Source organism: Pectinophora gossypiella, chromosome 3, assembly GCF_024362695.1.
Source record: "Pectinophora gossypiella chromosome 3, ilPecGoss1.1, whole genome shotgun sequence".
Taxonomy (NCBI): Eukaryota; Metazoa; Arthropoda; class Insecta; order Lepidoptera; family Gelechiidae; genus Pectinophora; species Pectinophora gossypiella.
The window spans coordinates 8,953,417-8,971,156 of NC_065406.1; the positions used below are offsets into that span (position 1 = coordinate 8,953,417).

The 17,740-nt window shown below is 36.6% G+C and overlaps 2 protein-coding genes across 13 annotated transcripts in view; one reads left to right on the forward strand and one right to left on the reverse strand.

The window, feature by feature from the left end:
• Positions 1-4,381, forward strand: part of LOC126381858 (multiple C2 and transmembrane domain-containing protein-like) — a 44,819-nt gene extending 40,438 nt beyond the window's left edge. For all 4 annotated transcript variants that reach the window (XM_050031383.1, XM_050031381.1, XM_050031380.1 and 1 more), the window contains exons 10-14: positions 166-236; positions 794-897; positions 2,089-2,198; positions 2,972-3,069; positions 4,148-4,381. In XM_050031383.1, coding sequence (XP_049887340.1) covers positions 166-236; positions 794-897; positions 2,089-2,198; positions 2,972-3,069; positions 4,148-4,216 — 452 coding nt within the window. In that variant the 3' untranslated portion in view covers positions 4,217-4,381. The remainder of the gene's footprint in view (positions 1-165; positions 237-793; positions 898-2,088; positions 2,199-2,971; positions 3,070-4,147) is intronic.
• A 395-nt stretch (positions 4,382-4,776) lies between these two features.
• LOC126381859 (multiple C2 and transmembrane domain-containing protein-like) lies at positions 4,777-17,715 on the reverse strand. 9 transcript variants are annotated; one of them, XM_050031385.1, is made up of 14 exons: positions 17,563-17,715; positions 15,921-16,053; positions 14,684-14,829; positions 13,911-14,057; positions 12,746-12,911; positions 11,572-11,750; positions 10,732-10,957; positions 9,652-9,800; positions 9,017-9,162; positions 8,186-8,253; positions 6,337-6,443; positions 5,940-6,049; positions 5,481-5,578; positions 4,777-5,011 (listed from the first exon to the last, which is right to left on the reverse strand). In XM_050031385.1, exons 1-14 carry the CDS (start codon positions 17,634-17,636, stop codon positions 4,922-4,924), a joined length of 1,839 nt encoding a protein of 612 aa, XP_049887342.1. In that variant the 5' UTR covers positions 17,637-17,715; the 3' UTR covers positions 4,777-4,921. The 9 variants fall into 9 exon arrangements, with proteins under 9 accessions (XP_049887342.1, XP_049887350.1, XP_049887343.1 ...); XM_050031393.1 differs by lacking the exons at positions 14,684-14,829; positions 15,921-16,053; positions 17,563-17,715 and having other exon boundaries at positions 12,746-12,900; positions 13,911-14,049; XM_050031386.1 differs by lacking the exons at positions 13,911-14,057; positions 14,684-14,829; positions 15,921-16,053; positions 17,563-17,715 and adding an exon at positions 13,797-13,902 and having other exon boundaries at positions 12,746-12,900.
• Positions 17,716-17,740: the final 25 nt, after the last annotated feature.

A 17,740-nucleotide genomic window follows, 5' to 3' on the forward strand; every position in this document is an offset into this window, starting at 1 on the left:
GTTTGGATCGTAGGAAATTGACATCACCTCATCAGTCTTTTTGTCATTCTGACATGATAACATGGGGTTGCATACAAGTTCACTGCGCCGTGGTTCATTGTACTGCTAAGGACATAAGGTTATCTGAGTAACATTCAATTTATGAATATATTTTTAAACTTGCAGATAACAACGCTCTCGTGGCTTGCAGCCCGTGTGATGACGATATGCCGGAAGAAGATGTGGATGTGCAAAAAGTAAATATACTTTTTTTATTCTGTATAACTCTATAATAATAACAATTTCAATTAGATAAAAATTTGAATTAAAAAATAAAAGAATTTAGTATCGATATTGTTATTATTATATCTCTTAATACTGTTCTCTATTGTGTACTTTGATAACAATTGATGTTTATCATATCTCTTTACAAAGGTTCAATCATTGCTCAATGTAGATCTTCTGCATTCAGAAGACATTTCTATTAATGTGATTTAGTACGACGTCTTCAATAATTAATTCTCGATACCTTTCACTTATCACATAGTAGTAGTAGCATTATACATTCGTTAATATATTTAAATGTTTTCTGTTATTCAATTTCTGTTAAAACGTCAAGACTCTACTTCTGTTATAGTGAAGACATCAACGCGCACACATAGTAATCGATTATTTTCATTTTATTAGAAAATTGTATCGTAGACTGTTAAAATCAACTCCAGCATGATAGGCAGAACCACAATTAATCAGAAAAAAATATGCAGCCATTTTTAAAATAAGAATATAATATTTATGAATGTAAATTTGTTTCCAGGATGAAAAGACAATAAAAACGCGGATATACGGTCTTCAGGATCTCACACTTACTATAAAGAACGGGATCGACTACATCGTTTCTCTACTTGAAAGGATAAAACAGTAAGTTTTGTTATTTATTTAATTATAGGAATATGTAACAACAATAAACATTTACTGCTTTACAAGTTAAAAGAGAAAATTAAATCGAAAAAGTTTGTTTCGAACGGAAATTGAACTAGTAGTTATTTTGTAATGTGTTGTCCGCTTTATTAAGAAATGGAGACTAAAGATAAACTAGTAGGTTGAAATAGTAATCTGCGCCTCGAAAGAAGTCGCCGGATATTAATGAAACTAATTAACAAGTCATAATAATTATATGCAGAATATGCGACATAGCGCCGTAGCCGCGGTACTTTTTTCGAGACACGGGCTGTATTTTAAACTTAGTTTTTTTATTTTATTTATATTTACCATAATTAGGCAACTAGGCCCACTTGTAAGTCACAAAAAAAACCTAACTTAGAAACTATATTAGTAGTAATAATAAAAAATACACCCTGAGGCCAGGTTTCCACTGACGCGGAGATGGCCGGAGAAGAACGGAGATGTGCGGATTTGACCAATCACAGCGTTCGAGAGAGCGAAAAACGAAGATGCTCTGTCACTCTCTCCCTCGCGGTGATTGGTCGATTCCTGCACATCTCCGCTCCTCTCCGCACAGCTCCGCGTCAATGGAAACGCAACCTAATACATTGTCATACTACATTGACACAACCAATCACGACTGTGTGTGCCGAGGTTTTTCTTGCAGCTTCTTTTCCCCGGCTATACAGGTTGTGAGAAGCTGCAGTAGTTTTAGGCCGATGAGACGTTCGTTATGTAAAAATTGACGATTCAAAGTGTAACTATGTTACCTACTGAATAAAGATATTTTTGAATTTGAATTCGACTGCCTTACTAAAACCCCCATGAAGTATGTTAAGATGTGTGTGGATTGATTATTTCACCACTCGTAGACTATAATAAAGAAACGCTGATTGTTTTGCCACTTCGCATATAATTCAGTTTAAGTAGGTAATTACAAAGGTTACAAACACGTCCGACAATAAGAGAGAGATCGATGAATACAGAAATTAATTAAAAAAGTAAAGAATTAATATTTTTTAAAACCTTTTTTTTAAAAGGTTTTTTATGTTGCAATTGTCAACAAAGTGTTTCAGCGCAAGCGAGTCATACCTGGCAGCAATCATCTGTAGGATTAGTTTATCTTTAAGTCTTCGTTTTGTAATAACACTGTATGTTTGTCCTCAGTTTAGCAACGTTCACGGTTCCATACTTGAGTTACCTGGCGATGCTGGTGTTAGTAGCCGCGTCTGTGGTGCTCTATTTCGTCCCCGTTCGATTCCTATTTATGGCTTTAGGTAAGTAGTAGCGTAAGATTTTAATATCATAATCCATTGATTTTAATTAATCTGATTGGTTGATGTCTCAGTATACATATACTCTGGTCTACTAATAAAGATTCCATATTAAATCCGAACTAAATAAAGTTTTATATATTAAAAAAAACCGAACTATGTTTTTTTCTATAAGCTGTTCATATTTTGGGTCAAGATAACAAGGTTCAAGATAAATTATGAAATTCTGATTACTAAACAAACACAGGTCTAAAACTAATGAAAAACATTTTCTTTTTTCTATTTAACTTATTTATGAATATTAGTCAAGAAAAACGTAATAATAAGTCCGACATTTTATCACGTTTTTCGTTTTTCACAGTGTGCTTTTTCATACAAATCCCATAGTTATTTCGTGTTTTGACGTTTAGTAAAGAGTAACTGATTTGATTAGTTGGAAACTAGCCTGTTATAGACTCCTAAGTTAATTCCACGCATAACCTATAGTATCTCTTTATATTTACAATTTCCTTTCTCGAAAACTCGTTTTAAACTAGGTATATTGTATTGATTAAACTCGTGGTCAAAGACTTCCTTCATTCAGCGCTTATTATCTTTTCAATTATTTTTTTTTTTTCAAATATAATCCTCTCATTCGACGTCCTGAGCCGAGGTTTACCCCCAACTGGGCACCCATTTGTCCATCCAAGGAATTAATGCCATTTGCGGAAAATGAATAAGTCGCATCAAATAAAATGTAATAAACCGCATCGAATAACTAGTTAATCTGTTTGCAGGTATTTACAAGTATACACGCAAGTACGTGAACCCCGACAGAGTTCCTAACAACGATTTGCTGGACTTCCTCTCGCGTCTGCCAGACAACGAAATTACGGTAACATATTAAATTTTTATTTATTTTATTTATTTAATAATTTATTTTACAGTCATGAGCAATATAATGTAAGTACCCACTTTAGGACTCTGTCGCATTAACATATTTGACATTTAGTGAGACTTACAGTTCAATTTGTCAATAAAGTTAATGTGACATGGTACCAAAGTGTATACATATTAATGCTCGTGACTGTACACAGTATAACACAGAAACACAATATGACAACATGAAGAGAGACAAAAGGCATAAGTTATTTCTAACAGAAACTTCTTAGTAGGCCTGTGAGAGTGAAAGATTAACGAGGAAAGGGAGGGGTGCGGAGAGGAGGGTGTTTATTACAGAAAAACTGTTTTTCCTAGCCAATCGCTGAGCAAATCCCAGTTTTTAAATGGAATTCAGCAGTCTCTACATACCCCGGTGAGAAATAGGCGTATGTATGTATCGCTGAGCAAAGGCCTCCCAGAGGGAAGAAGAGCCTCTTCCACTTCTTCATTTATTACTTATTTTCCTATTCCGTGAACTTTCGTAAATAGTTACTCCCACATCCCTATAGTACTCTAAACCACACAATGTAAATACCAATTTTCATTTAAGTTGGTTTAGGCACACAATGGTACCTTTTTACCGACAGACAAAGATAATTTTTAGGTTTATCCTCCTGCTGCTTAGATTTCCAACATAAACATAACATAAACTGCCTATATACGTCTCACTGCTGGGCACAGGCCTCCCCTCAATCAACCGGAGGGAGTATGGAGCATACTCCACCACGCTGCTCCACTGCGGGTTGGTGGAGGTGTTTTTACGGCTAATAGCCGGGACCAACGGCTTAATGTGCCCTCCGAAGCACGGAATCATCTTACTTTTTCGGACAATCAGGTGATTCAAGCCTAACCACTAGACCACGGAGGCTGTTTAGATTTCCAAACGGTGTAGAATTTGTGCCATAATGTAGAATTAGATTTATTTATTCTATTTTACGTAATACCACAAAACAACTAATTAATTTTAAATATTTTTTATTTCCTTGTGTTTTAATTAAAAATTACAATTAATATTCCTTCTTTTTTCACAGAAACAATGGCGAGAATTGAAAGTTCCTGAACCAAATATAAATAGAACAGAGTCGATACGAAGACAGTAGAAGAATGAACTTTATAATGTAGTGCCATAGAGTAATAAAGGGTGTTGTAACCGTTTAAGTACCGATGAGGTATACTTGCCTGCGTAAGCTCAATACAAAATGTGATCCTTAGTTTGTAGATTATAGAGTAGTACATTAAATAAATTTATTTTTACTCCTTTTATACATGTTGTGTATTATTTGGTTATATATAAAATCTACTCTAAAAACGTAGGTTACCGCGAGTAAGTGGCAATACATTTTCGCTATTAAGTACCTATTTAGAAAATACAATTAAGGAATGTTAGGTCACATCAATCTGGATCTGGTGAAGGTCGCGGGAAGCCGCTGGATGCGGGCAGCGCAGGATCGATCGTCGTGGATATCCTTGGGGGAGGCGTATGCCCAGCAGTGGGCGTCGTACGGCTGATGATGATGAGGTCACATCAACCATCCATACCATATGAGACGATGAAAAAAGTACAATTTTAGTGACACAAGTCGAGAATAAATGTGTCTAGCGAATAAATGGACGAGCGGCAAGGATCGTTAGAATTACCTATAATAAATGAAAAATGCAATCAGGGTTCACTCTCTTTATTTAAGTAACAGCTTTATAACACCAGACAAAACATGGTTTAGGACTTGTCCCACTATTCGCATTATCTCCCTTCTGCAGAGTGAATTCGGGCTCGTTTTCTATGATTTACCAAATGGCAAATTTCATCAGAAATTATTGCTGCTCGTTCTAGTTGAAGCAAGCGACGAATGTTTGGTTATAGGTGGCTCTGGTACACTTAGTTCCTCCCAATCTTTCTGCAAATGAAAAAAAAGCTATCTTACACTAATGTCGGTAAAGGGATCTCAAAATCTCTAATTAAGAATATCATCTTAAAAAGCACATGCAAAAGTAAATGCGCAATGCAAACAAACGTCAAATATATCCTATTTTTGTACGTAGTTCATCTTGTGATGGATGTACCTTGACTACCCCATTCGTATATAGTCGTGACCTTATGTTATTGTCTGTTCTTAAAGATACTTAATTAAAGATTTTTGATTAGTTCGTACTTTCCGAAAACGAGGGTAAGATCATATATGATGTTTTCAAGTGTATAAAATTATGTTTTCTTACAGAGGATATGAGGATTTAGTAACCTAGATGAAAATCCCCTGCACGTTTAGCAATATTACGCAAGTATCACAGAAATTATAAGAAATACAATATATCATGAGTACTCTTTACAAAAACACAGAATCAATAATCGGAAATTGAATACCGTACCAGTATTTCATTATCTGGAATCCGCGATATGAAATCCAATAAGTCGTTGTTTAGTATCCTCTCAGGATCCAAGAACTTTCTCGTATATTTGTAAACGCCTGCAACAATATAAAAGCAATAATAGTCTGTAACATTGAAAGGAGTATCTCCAATTTATTAAATACCAACTTATTAAATCGACGATGCAACCAAATAGACGTCAAACGTTTCATTTTATGTATAGAATTAAATCTGTCAACTAGCTGATACAAGTGTAGTGTGGAGACGAGGGAAGCGAGCTTCATTCTGATTGGCTCACTCAAGATCCCAAACACGTCGAAAGGTGACGTAAATGGTCACAATTGGTCGAACGTTATCCGACAGCATCTTATACATGATATATTAGTCAGATGTGTTGACAGAACGACTTCGCTTGTTATAAGGAGTCTAGAGGTCGTATTGTCGATAATACCAACTCACCCAAAGCCATCATGAGAAAATTGAATGGAATCCAATATAAGACTGCTGAGGCCATTACGAGAATTATCATTGTCAAATAACTCAGGAATGGCACTTTGAAACTCAAGAGGCTGTGAACAATAATGCAATGTTGTTAGATTACTACATGCATGATTCGACTTAAGTAAGTAAGTATACAGGGTGTTAGTGGCATCGTAACGAAAACTTTGAGGGATGTTTTAGACCTTGATTGTGAGTTGAAATCAAGTGAAATTATCCTTCGCAAAAGTATGAGACGCCCTTATATTACAGAAACGTCATGTAACCAGGAGGTCTTAAGTGCAACCAGTTAATTTATTACTTTGCAAGAAACTGATTGGACGTGGATGAAAATATAATATTTTAATGTTATACTCACTTGTACAATCTTTCAGCAATTGACGCTAAGTATTCGATACCACTTGTGATTGTTATAGTTAATTCAGGCAAAGCCTGGAGCTTACTAGTCAAACTATTCGTTCCTACCTATAATGAAAATAATGATTAGTAGAAATTACAACCTATAATAACGTACCATTGAAAAACATCAAACTGCAAAACAGTTTGTTGGCGAGCTTAAACACCCAATAGAAATTAACCAACTTTATCTAACTTCTATATCTAGTCTATTCTAATACTTATAAAAAGGTAAATTTTGTGAGGTTACAGTTTATTCAACAAAAAGGCCTTGATTTTTTTTCTTTAAAAACGTGCAGATGAACGAATCCAATAAGTAAATGAATTAAAATTTGCAAATTAATTTAACTAACCTTATATAAACCACACACAACCTAACCAGAGAAGTGCCATTCCCGCTTTGAAAATATTCCCGGGACTGACCGTAACTACCGATGAATATTAGTTTTAATAAGGGACTTTCAGGCTACGTTCCCCAAAAATAATATAGATGGCGCTGTACAGATTTAACGTGATAATTACCTATTTTCTCATGCTTGGGTACATAACTATTCAAAAATATAGTGTAATGACAGAAGTTTATATAATAATATAATAATTGTTACTTGGTATTTGGATAAAAAAAAGAAGTTTTCATCTCAAGCTCCTCCATGCTTCGGAAGGCACGTTAAGCTGTTGGTCCCAGCTGCATTAGCAGTCGTTAATAACCATCAATCCGCACTGGACCCGCGTGATGGTTTAAGGCCCGATCTCCCTATCTATCCATAGGGAAGGCCCGTGCCCCAGCAGTGGAGACGTTAATGGGCTGATGATGATGATGATGTATATAATTATGTTGCTATATAGGTAGCAATATTCCCTTTCATTACTTTGATAATGCAAAAAATTTGAATAATAGTGAGTTGAAGATGTAATTGTGTCTGGGTGTAATAAAAAGGGCCATTAATTATACCCAAAAACGATCATTACGATGAACATAACAACTTGTTATTCTTTATGTGATGTTAGTTTGACTGCTTCAGATAATAAAACTTACTGCTGTTTGTAAGACGAACGAACTGAGGAGACTGGTACCGAGACAAACCGTATTGTGGTTTAACGGTATCAGTGGTTTACTTAACAATGTAATACTATAATGATATAAATAAAAAATGATAAAAGATGCAAATGTCTGTTATCCATGAAATTAGAAGGTTAAATGGAGGCAACTTTGTATAGCGCCGCGCTATCTATACAGGGTGTGTGACATCGTAACGAAAACTTTGAGGGGTGATTGAGGCCATGATTCTGAGATGATATCAAGTGGAATTTTCCGTCGCAAAAGTATGGAATTGAAAATAAATAAAAAAAACACAAAAATTTTTAGGAATATTCAGACTGAAAATTCCACTTGATATCAACTCAGAATCATGGTCTGAACCATCCCCCTCAGTATTCGTTACGGTGTCACTAACACCCATACCTACTTGTATGGCTACCGTATGTACTTGTGTGGGGTGTAAGTGACATCGTAACGAATACTGAGGGGGATGATTCAGCTGATTATTCTGAGTTAATATAAAGTGGAATTTTTCATCGCAAAAATATAGAATTGAAAATAATTTAATAAAAACTAAAAAAAATCATGAATTTTGCGACGAAAAATTCCACTTGATATTAACTCAGAATCATGGTCTAAATCATCCCCCTGAGTATTCGTTACGATGTCACTAACACCCTGTATATTTTTTAACCAACGTAACCTGGAAAGTCCCTCATAAAGTATAACTAGAAAATTATACCTCTACAGTCTACATTCCCAAAAAACTTACTTTTTCATCGTTATTTTGCCCCGTTTCAATTAAGTCTTTACTATATTGCCGCATAAAACATCTTTCATCTAAAAAACACAAAAAAATAATTGAAAATACACAAATAATGTTTAAGGATCCAATTTCATTCGTAGCTGTGGTAGCCCAGTTGGTAGAACGCTTGACTCTCAATTTGAGATTGCAGGTTCGAATCGCAGCATAGGCATACCAATGACTTTTGAATTTGTTTTCGAATTCATGTTTAGATCATAAATGATTATCACATGCTCAGCGGTGAAGGAATACATCGTGAGGAAACCCACATTTAAACTATATTGGGCTGGTTTTCCCTTCGCGGGTTGCAAGGTCCGTGCTTCGGAAGGCACGTTAAGCTTTAATAACCATCAATCCGCACTGGGCCCGCATGATGGTTTAAGGCCCGATCTCCCTATCCATCCATAGGGAAGGCCCGTGCCCCAGCAGTGGGGACGTGAATGGGCTGATGATGATGCTGTCAAATCTTCAGGTTAGGTAAGCGGACCCCGTGAAAAACGGGATAACGATAGGGAGATGATGATCCAATTCCATTTGTCGACATCGATTCTATTCTTAGGTACTCAGAATGATTTGTATTGAAGCCAAAACTGGCACGGTTGCCATAAAGACAATATTAATTCTTGGTTGCGTCTATTAACTATCAACCAATCAATAATTCTTTATTACACAAAACAATACATATACATAGGACATATAAATACGAATAAAAATAAGCACAATAAGCGGCCTTATTGCTAAACAGCAAATTCAGAAAGGCAACCTTATTAACTGTCTACATTTACAGTAGGTACTTACGTTGGTTGTCCCTATTGATCCAAAAGTACATGAAAGGAATGAGAAGCAATAAAGGAGTCGTCCACAGTCTCATGAAGTACCAGAACAACAACCACCCCAGAAGAGCCATGGTAGATAGTTCTCTGTTCTCCCACTCAAACGAGCGCCTGGAAAAATGTAATTCAATCAGCTCCGATTTTTCTAAGCTCAATGCACAGAGGCGGTATCGCAAGTGTATCGCCAACTCCCGGTTTCTGTGTTACTGCGGTGTACCACAACATATCTTATAAGCATTATCCCGTATAGCAGGTAATCGAGAACATTACAATTATAATAATGTGCTGTTCCTGGGAATGCTTCCAAAGTGGGAATGTAGCTGTTGCAAATGCTTTTTTTTTTCGAATTATTCCTTCTTGTAAGTACTCGGTTCTTATCTGCTTTTCTTTTTACGTAACTCTTGCGCCCTTTTACTGCTGGGAAAGTTTCTTTGGGAGCCAGAATGGCACACCACTGTGTGCATTAGTCTTCATTGGACACATTAACCAGATTGAGGTACTGCTATTGCTAATGCTTACAAGCAATGCCTTCCAAGAAATACATTAAAATTACAAAAATATACTCGTTTTCTAAATAGGTACTTATAGGTAAATACTTACTTAATACCTTCATTCAATCCGTAAAGAAAGTTAAATGTATCCCGTATGAATATAAGATTTCCATAGACGAGATTCATGTGGAATTTGGGTGGTTTCTTGCTTATGTACTTTATTTCCACCGGACGAAACAATCTCAAAGAAGCCTTCACCTGTAATAGAAACAAACATTTTCTGTTAAAAAATATAGTGGAATTGTGGAACGTATTTTAAATAATAGTAAAAAATATATAGAATACTTTCAGCTGCTTGTCTTCCCAGGCATGTCGAATTATCCGACAAAAGGATAGCATCCTTTCTAACATGATGGATAACTATTATAGGCGATAGGCTCTCTTGTCACCATAAGGATTATTATATCCATCTCGGGATCATTTTCTTCTTTTTTATGGAGCGGAAGGCAAGAGGGAAACGACTGCCCTATTTTTCCCTAAAAAAGTAGCATAGAGAATGCTACACCGACAAGAGCGAGGGTCTTAAATTAGTGATGTTCAGGTCTTCGTATCAACAGTAGCAAGTTATCTTTGATAACTTGTCCTGCCCCATTAGAGCTTACGGGCGTGAGTTTATATAAAAAAATTCCTATACCTCTCTCACTTTTTGGCTAGAACAGATTCGCGAATATGAACTCTTTAGAAACCACTGCTTTAAGCTATGGAAACTCAAACTGTAAAAGTACCCGCATGGCTTGGTGCATATCGCACGCGCCGCGATTAATGAATCAACTCTATTGGCCACGCGATGAAGCTCAGTACGATATACGAGCAGCCTACTACTCAGGATATCATGAAAAATTATTTATTTGACTCCAGCTTTTCTACTTAATTAACTGGGTTAAAGATAAATTATTTAATAAAATGTTAAACTAGAAATGGAAGCCTATCTAAGATGACCAAAAATCAATCTTATTTTACTTTTCTACTTATTTTCGAATTTTATTTATGAATTAAGTAATAATTAGTACGTTGTTTGAACGCTTTTATTGATGACGTATTTCCGCACAAACTCCATTGGAAACTGTCGTTTTGACGTTTCGTAAAAAGTATCTCATTTGACTAGGTTGTCAAGTAGCCTATTACTCACCGGATTAAAAACCAAGGACATTTCCAATAGAACTCTAGGGCAGTTTCCTTTGGCTGTGCTTCTGTTATTCTTGTCCTTTAAAGCGTACCACCTCATCTCCCCGTTGCGTATCCTGAGCAGTGGGATCGAAACCTTGCCCAGGTGGTCCGTCCATAGGCCCATTGAGCTGACTAGTGAATAGTCATACACATTGACCTCTAGTGTGCTCGTTACATCGCGAACGTTGCTGAAAATAGACGATTGTACAAGGTAAGTTTTTTTTTTTTTTAAAACGGAGCCCAGCACTAAGCCGTGGTAGCCCAGTTGCAAGAACGCTTGATTCTCACTTACCGTTGATTTTCGAAATCGTTTTTCGAATTCGTATTTGGAACACAAATGACTATCACGTGCTCAGCGATGAACGAAAACATCGAGGAAACCCACATAGGTACCCGAAAAATGCCTTTCGGATGTATGTGACCTAACCATAGGGTTAGAAGGTCAGACAGTCGCTTCTATAAAAAAACCGGACCTGTCAAATCTTCAGGTCAGATTAGCGGACCCTGTGATAATGGAATAACGCTAGGGAGCTGACACCACTGCAACATAACTTAGCACTTTACGCCAGCTTAGTAACTTAACCTTAGGTCTAGATTTGTCAGAAAGGTCGGTGAGGTGTGGGTACTTAGTTCATCTTGCGATGGATGTACCTCTGACTACCCCGATTGGAAAATAGTCGTGAGCTTATGTTATCTATTGTGCTTTTTTTTTAACGTGACTTATTGTAGATTTTCCGCAGAAGCATTTAACTACTTGGCCGGACGAAGTTATCTGTTGTGCGCATTACTATAAATCACTTACAAAATGTAATATTTCTTCCATGTCGGTTCGGGGCTAGCCTTCACACTGGGAGTCTGGACCCTCTCGTTGTTCAATTCGAGCGTGCAGTACGCGTTGGGCTTACCATGGAGCCCCCTCGCGCCCAGCACCTTCACTTGCAACTTCCCCGCTATCTGCCAGTCGTTGAAATCCAAAAATGTCTGGAATATGTACGAACCATTTTAACACAAGGGAAAATAAAAAAAGGGAAAATAAGAAAAGAGACAGGAGTGGGACGTGTACAAGGCTATCTTTTACAGAGTATTAGTGACATCGTAACGAATACTGAGGGGGATGATTCAGACCATGATTTTGAGTTGATATCAAGTGGAATTTTCCGTCGCAAAATTCATTTATTTTGTGTTTGTTCTTTAATCATGTATTTTCAATTCTATACTTTTGCGATGGAAAATTCCAGTTGATATTAACTCAGAATCATGGGCCGAATCATCCCTCAAAGTATTCGTTACGATGTCACTAACACCCTGTATATCTATGAACCCACGCCTATTTCCCACCGGAGTAAGCAGAGACTTTGGAATTCAATTTGCTTTGATCTTGACATAGATCTGTGGCTTCATCCACATACATGTATCGTAATCATACATTACATTTATCTTTTATCACGAGACAAATTTACCTATACATAGTCTAAATAGTCTATGGATAGTCATCATAGAACACTAAGTACGTCTGCTCACCCCGAACCGACAGGAATTATGGATTTGAGTGACCTAAATACTAAAAGTGAATACAATAACTTCATAATTCAGAAATGACTGCGTTTTTAAAAATCCAAATACTTTTACCCTTTAAGTAGGTACTTTACGGTGAAGAAACAGGCTCAATTTTTATACTCGAAAATAAGTGATACAAAAATTTGTATCAATATTCTTATTTCAATTATTTCTTAAAGCCATGAAACAATTGAGATAGATACTTCTATTATAAAATGTAACATAATATAGACACAAACATCTGCGATATTTTCGGATTACTTACTCAAGTTTGCCTTCACCTTTAAACTATATGAGTAATTAAGTATCTATACCTACTTAGACATTAATTTATACAATCGTAGCTAGTACGCGCAGCCACTAGACAATTTGCTTGTAATTGACTTACATTTTGAAGTACTTATCATTAAAATACTTACGAATTTCTCCTCAACTTCATCGACACTTGGGACATTTGAAACTTCCTCAGTATTCCTTATGGCACACATGGTCACATTTAAGTGTATCGCGCCAAACCCATCGTCCAGGTCCTGCCAGATATCATGAGCCCTCTCCTTCCCCAGACTCCCAAGATCTATAACACAACTTTCCACGTACTGTAAATTAATACTGCATTTGTACGCACAATCATCTTCAAGGATAACTAAAACAATTGGAGAGGAAAACCGCAATTATATAGCATTAATTTATACTGTAAATTATAAGTTAAATCTTATTCACTGCAATGCTGCGTTTTTTATCTAGATGTTCATGTTTACAATTGTGAATGAACTTTACTCACACAAAGTAGCGTCCGTAGTCAAGGTTAGCAGAGCAAAACTTCGGCACAAAACCACGTGTGACTACTTGTAGAATTTGTGTTAAAATAACTGAGTATGATGAAATAACAAATAACAAAAGCGACAGCACTAACTTGTCGCCTTACGGGTATTCACGTCAACCATGTTAATCACGATGACGACAATGAAGTCACTATAAAATGAGGGATTCGTAACGAGCGGTTAATTGGTATATAATCAGAAACCGAGGTCTAATTACAAAACTCGTCACATATATATAAGTTATTGATTACTATTGTTTACAGTGAGGCGATAACAGTTTTCCTTGATTTGTTTTTCACTATTATAAAATAATAAGATTTAATATTTCATATAATTATTTACATACAAACCTCACGCCTGTAATCCCTATCGGGGTGAGCAGGGAAACGAGTCATCATCAGATAACTTGTAGATTTACTATAGGTACGTAGTAAGTATTGGAGGTGTACCTACGATTATTTTAATGATTGATAGAAAGAAAGAAACATTTATTATTTAGGACACCACAGACACGGATTACATAATATATACATTATAATGACATCACATCAGAAGTCAACGCACACACTAAATATTTTCTATATAGAAACATGGAAAACGAACACAGGAACTTATACCTAAATTAAAATGTTACGTCATGTCAGCTTACCCATGTGTAGTGGATGGTGTCCCGTATAAAAGGTCCTCACTCAGCTTATGCCGCGGCGCGAGCCGCAACGCTGGTATTCTGTGAGAGTGTTTGATAAGGATCTAATTATCTTACCTGCCCATAAAATTCCTCTGTTTCCCTTTATCCCATATTGAAACTCTGAGTATATGATCCTTATTCAGATGTAGTTGACACCGTTCTCGCCATATTGGTTGGTGTGAACTTTGTACTGTTTTCGAATTGTATGTTTCGGAACCCAATCTTTAAAAAAAAATAGTAAGTACCTATATGTAGGAACGTCTAGTAACATTTCTTACTGGAAATGTACTCAATAAGTAGATAAATATTATTATAATACATCGTCGCTGATGTTGCAAAATGACGTACTTATCTGCATTTTTGGCGAAACTGATTTGCACCTTTTGCGAGTGTCGATAAGACACAAATCACTTTAGCAAAAAATTACAGATACGTCAGTTAGCAGTCAGCCACGATACGTTACGTTAGAGAAATTAAGATCATAACGATTAAACGTGATTTTCTATATAGATTTTTTCGTTTCATATCTACTCAACTGTCTATAGTTACATTAAAAGAAATGCAAAAATATATCTTAAATAAACACATTATGACCGCAAAACTAAAGAAAAATCAGCGTAATAATCGCAGCATATTTCTACAAAACAGTTTTGTTTTTATGAATATAAGTACAATCACTGCGTCCCGCTGTTGGGCTTAGCCCTCTTTTTAACGATCGGGGGTGGGGGGGGAGTACGAGGCATACTCTTCAATGTTCCTCCACTACATTTTTTTTTTTGTAAAATCATACATATTCTCTTAGCCATTAAATAACCCGCGTCCCTGACTGTTCCCGGTGTTACACGTACCTAATTTTACAATAAAGACTATGCTGTGCTCCATCTGAGGGCGGGTCCGGCAGCCCCTTCGCTTCCACTATGACTATTGTGACGATTGTACTCCATCCTTTTTTATTACTCTCTTTATAGGGAACCACCGCGCAATTTTGCCTCTGCTAAAAAAACAAATGAAACATCGCTAGAATTTTATGTAAACAGACACTGTATACTCGTCAAGAAATACTGCATCACAATGCTTCAACACACCTGGCGAGGAGTAAGTGTATACAGGATGTTAGTGACATCGTACTTTGAGGGATGATTCAGGCCATTATTCTGAGTTGACATCAAGTGGAATTTTCTATCGCAAAAGTATAGAATTGAAAATAATTAAAAAAAAAACATGAATTTTGCGACGGAAAATTCCACTTGATATCAGCTCAGAATCATGGTCTAAATCATCCCCCTCAGTATTCGTTACGACGTCACTAACACCCTGTATTGTATATACCCCCTTCGGGGGTATATACCCCCTTTCGGGGTTACAGGAGTGATGCCATATGATTCTACGCTTCACTCTTCGTCTTCTTATCGTGTGGGTTGTGAGGTGGAATACCAGCCTCGTCAACCCTGTTATCAGGGTTATTATTGAACCGCCAAAGGCCCGTGACTGATGTAACGATTACTCACTTACATCAGTAACTAGTAACCGGGACCAACGGCTTAACACGCCTTCTACTCTTCACAGATAGATAGAGACATGTAACTTTTGTATTTAAGCCAATACCATTTACAAGTAACAAAAATGGGTGCGAGATATCTTCCGATTGTCTTGTGTCAGCGTGAGTTTAGGTAATTATGTTTTTTTCCTGTTGATGAAGATTAAAAAGAGCACCTTTCCTATGAAAACATGCGTAATTTTACGACATTGACGTTATCAGAGAAATATTTAGTCATACAATCTCCTCCAGTCCATTGAAATAGCTCTGCACGCGCTGAACGCTGCAGGGTAAACAGGGGGGTTAAAAAGGCCACATCGAAGCAATTCATCTAAAAAAGCAATATAATTATGCTTCGATGAGGCCATTTTAACTCCCGAGTGTAAAGATAACGTTCGCCTGTGTTAATAGAATGTTATTCATTAATTGTTTATTCGTGACTACTCCACTAACAACACAACACGATATACAATTAATGATCTACTTATTAGGTAAATTCGCACATAACCTACTTCAACAGTTCCAATCGCCTTGTCTTATCAACTTACCTTGTCATTGTTACAGCCTGGTGGCTCGGCGTTGTTACTGATGTTGTCGGTGGAAGGGTATGAATGGTATGAGTGTAGCATGCGAGGTCTTCGAGCGGTGCTCACAAGGTTAGCCAGCGAACTCGGACGCCATCTGGTGGAGTTACAACACAAGTAATGCATAAGCGGTTATTAGACTGATTAGGCTGATCGTGTAGCGTAATAGCAAATTGGGTATTTGACTCGGTCTGAGATAAATTATAAAATGCTAATCTAGAAATAGAAGCCAGTCTAAGATGCTCAAAAATAAATTTCTTTTTAATTTTCGCCTCATTTTCGAATTTTATTTATGAATTAAGTAGCAACGAGTACGACGTTTGACCACTTTTATTGATGACGTCACAGGCCAGTATTTCCATACAAACTCCAAAGAAAACTTTCGTTTTGGCGTTTCGTAAAAAGTATCTCATTTGACTAGGTTGTCAAATAGCCCATTGGGGACCGTAACCGTGGAAACCACGATTTCGAACGATCGCCGAACCTATGATCTTCACGCATCGGGCAGGACGGATTGGGTTGTCCAATAACCGTTGTAGATTATACTTCCCAGCACGCGATGCCCTTTTCAAAAGCTTCGGACATACATAAACACACACCCTTAAGGGGTAGGCTTAACCACAAGTGACCAAAGACAACTTGCAACCACTATTGATATCAATTTCTAAGATAGATATAGGCAGACGCCTCAATGATATTATCTTCTTCTATCGAGTGGATTGTGAGGTGGGTTACTAACCCCATCAACTTGTTAGGATTACTATTGAGCCGCCAAAGGCCCCTGACATGACATATATGACGACTACTCACTTACAACAGTAAGTAGTGACCGGGACCAACGGCTTAACGTGCCTTCCGAAGCACGGATCATCAATTTTGGGCCTTCATCTTCATCAAATAAAAAGCAAAATAGAACAAACATATTAAGTAAATCAATTAATAATTCTTTATTACACATAGGACAGCAACAACCAGATAAAAAGCAATATAACGCGGCACTATTACTAAACAGCAACTTTTGCCAGACAACCTTAGGGTGAAAGAAGTCAATGTGAAAAAACACCGAAGTCTATTCCCCCGTTTTCATCACTCTTGATAAAAATAAATAAAAGCTCACAATTATATTTCTAATAGGGGTAGTCAGAGATAAAAAATTAACTCAGTACCCGCTCAAAAACTCTTGAAAAGCTCTTGATAACTTTGAGTACTTAAACTTAGCTATAAGGAAAATTATGAATTGGGTATTTGACTGGGTCATAGATAAATTATAAAATGCTAATCTAGAAATATAAGCCAACCAAGATAATCAAAAATTTCATTTATGAATTAAGTAACAATGAGTACGACGGTTGACCACTTTTATTGATGACGTCACAGGACAGTATTTCCATACAAACTCCAAAGAAATCTTTCGTTTTAACATTTCGTAAAAAGTATCTCATTTGACTAGATTGATGAATGTGGAGGAAGCAAGAGAAGTGTGTCAGGATCGAAGCAAATGGAATTCTATAGTCTCTGCTTACCCCGGTGGGAAATAGGCGTGAGTTTATGTATGTATGTATGTTGACTAGATTATCAAGCCAGTAAATAAACAATAGGCACTTACAAGCTCCGTTGACGCATCACTCCTGCATGGCGTCCACTTATATCTATAGAATTACGAGTTCTTTCACTATTCATAACTTCAAGAGTACTTAAATGAAATAATAGAATGTTATATTATGTTTCACTACACCAAGATAGAAGATGGTTCTAAATATCTTCAAAACGTGTCCTCCTCGACT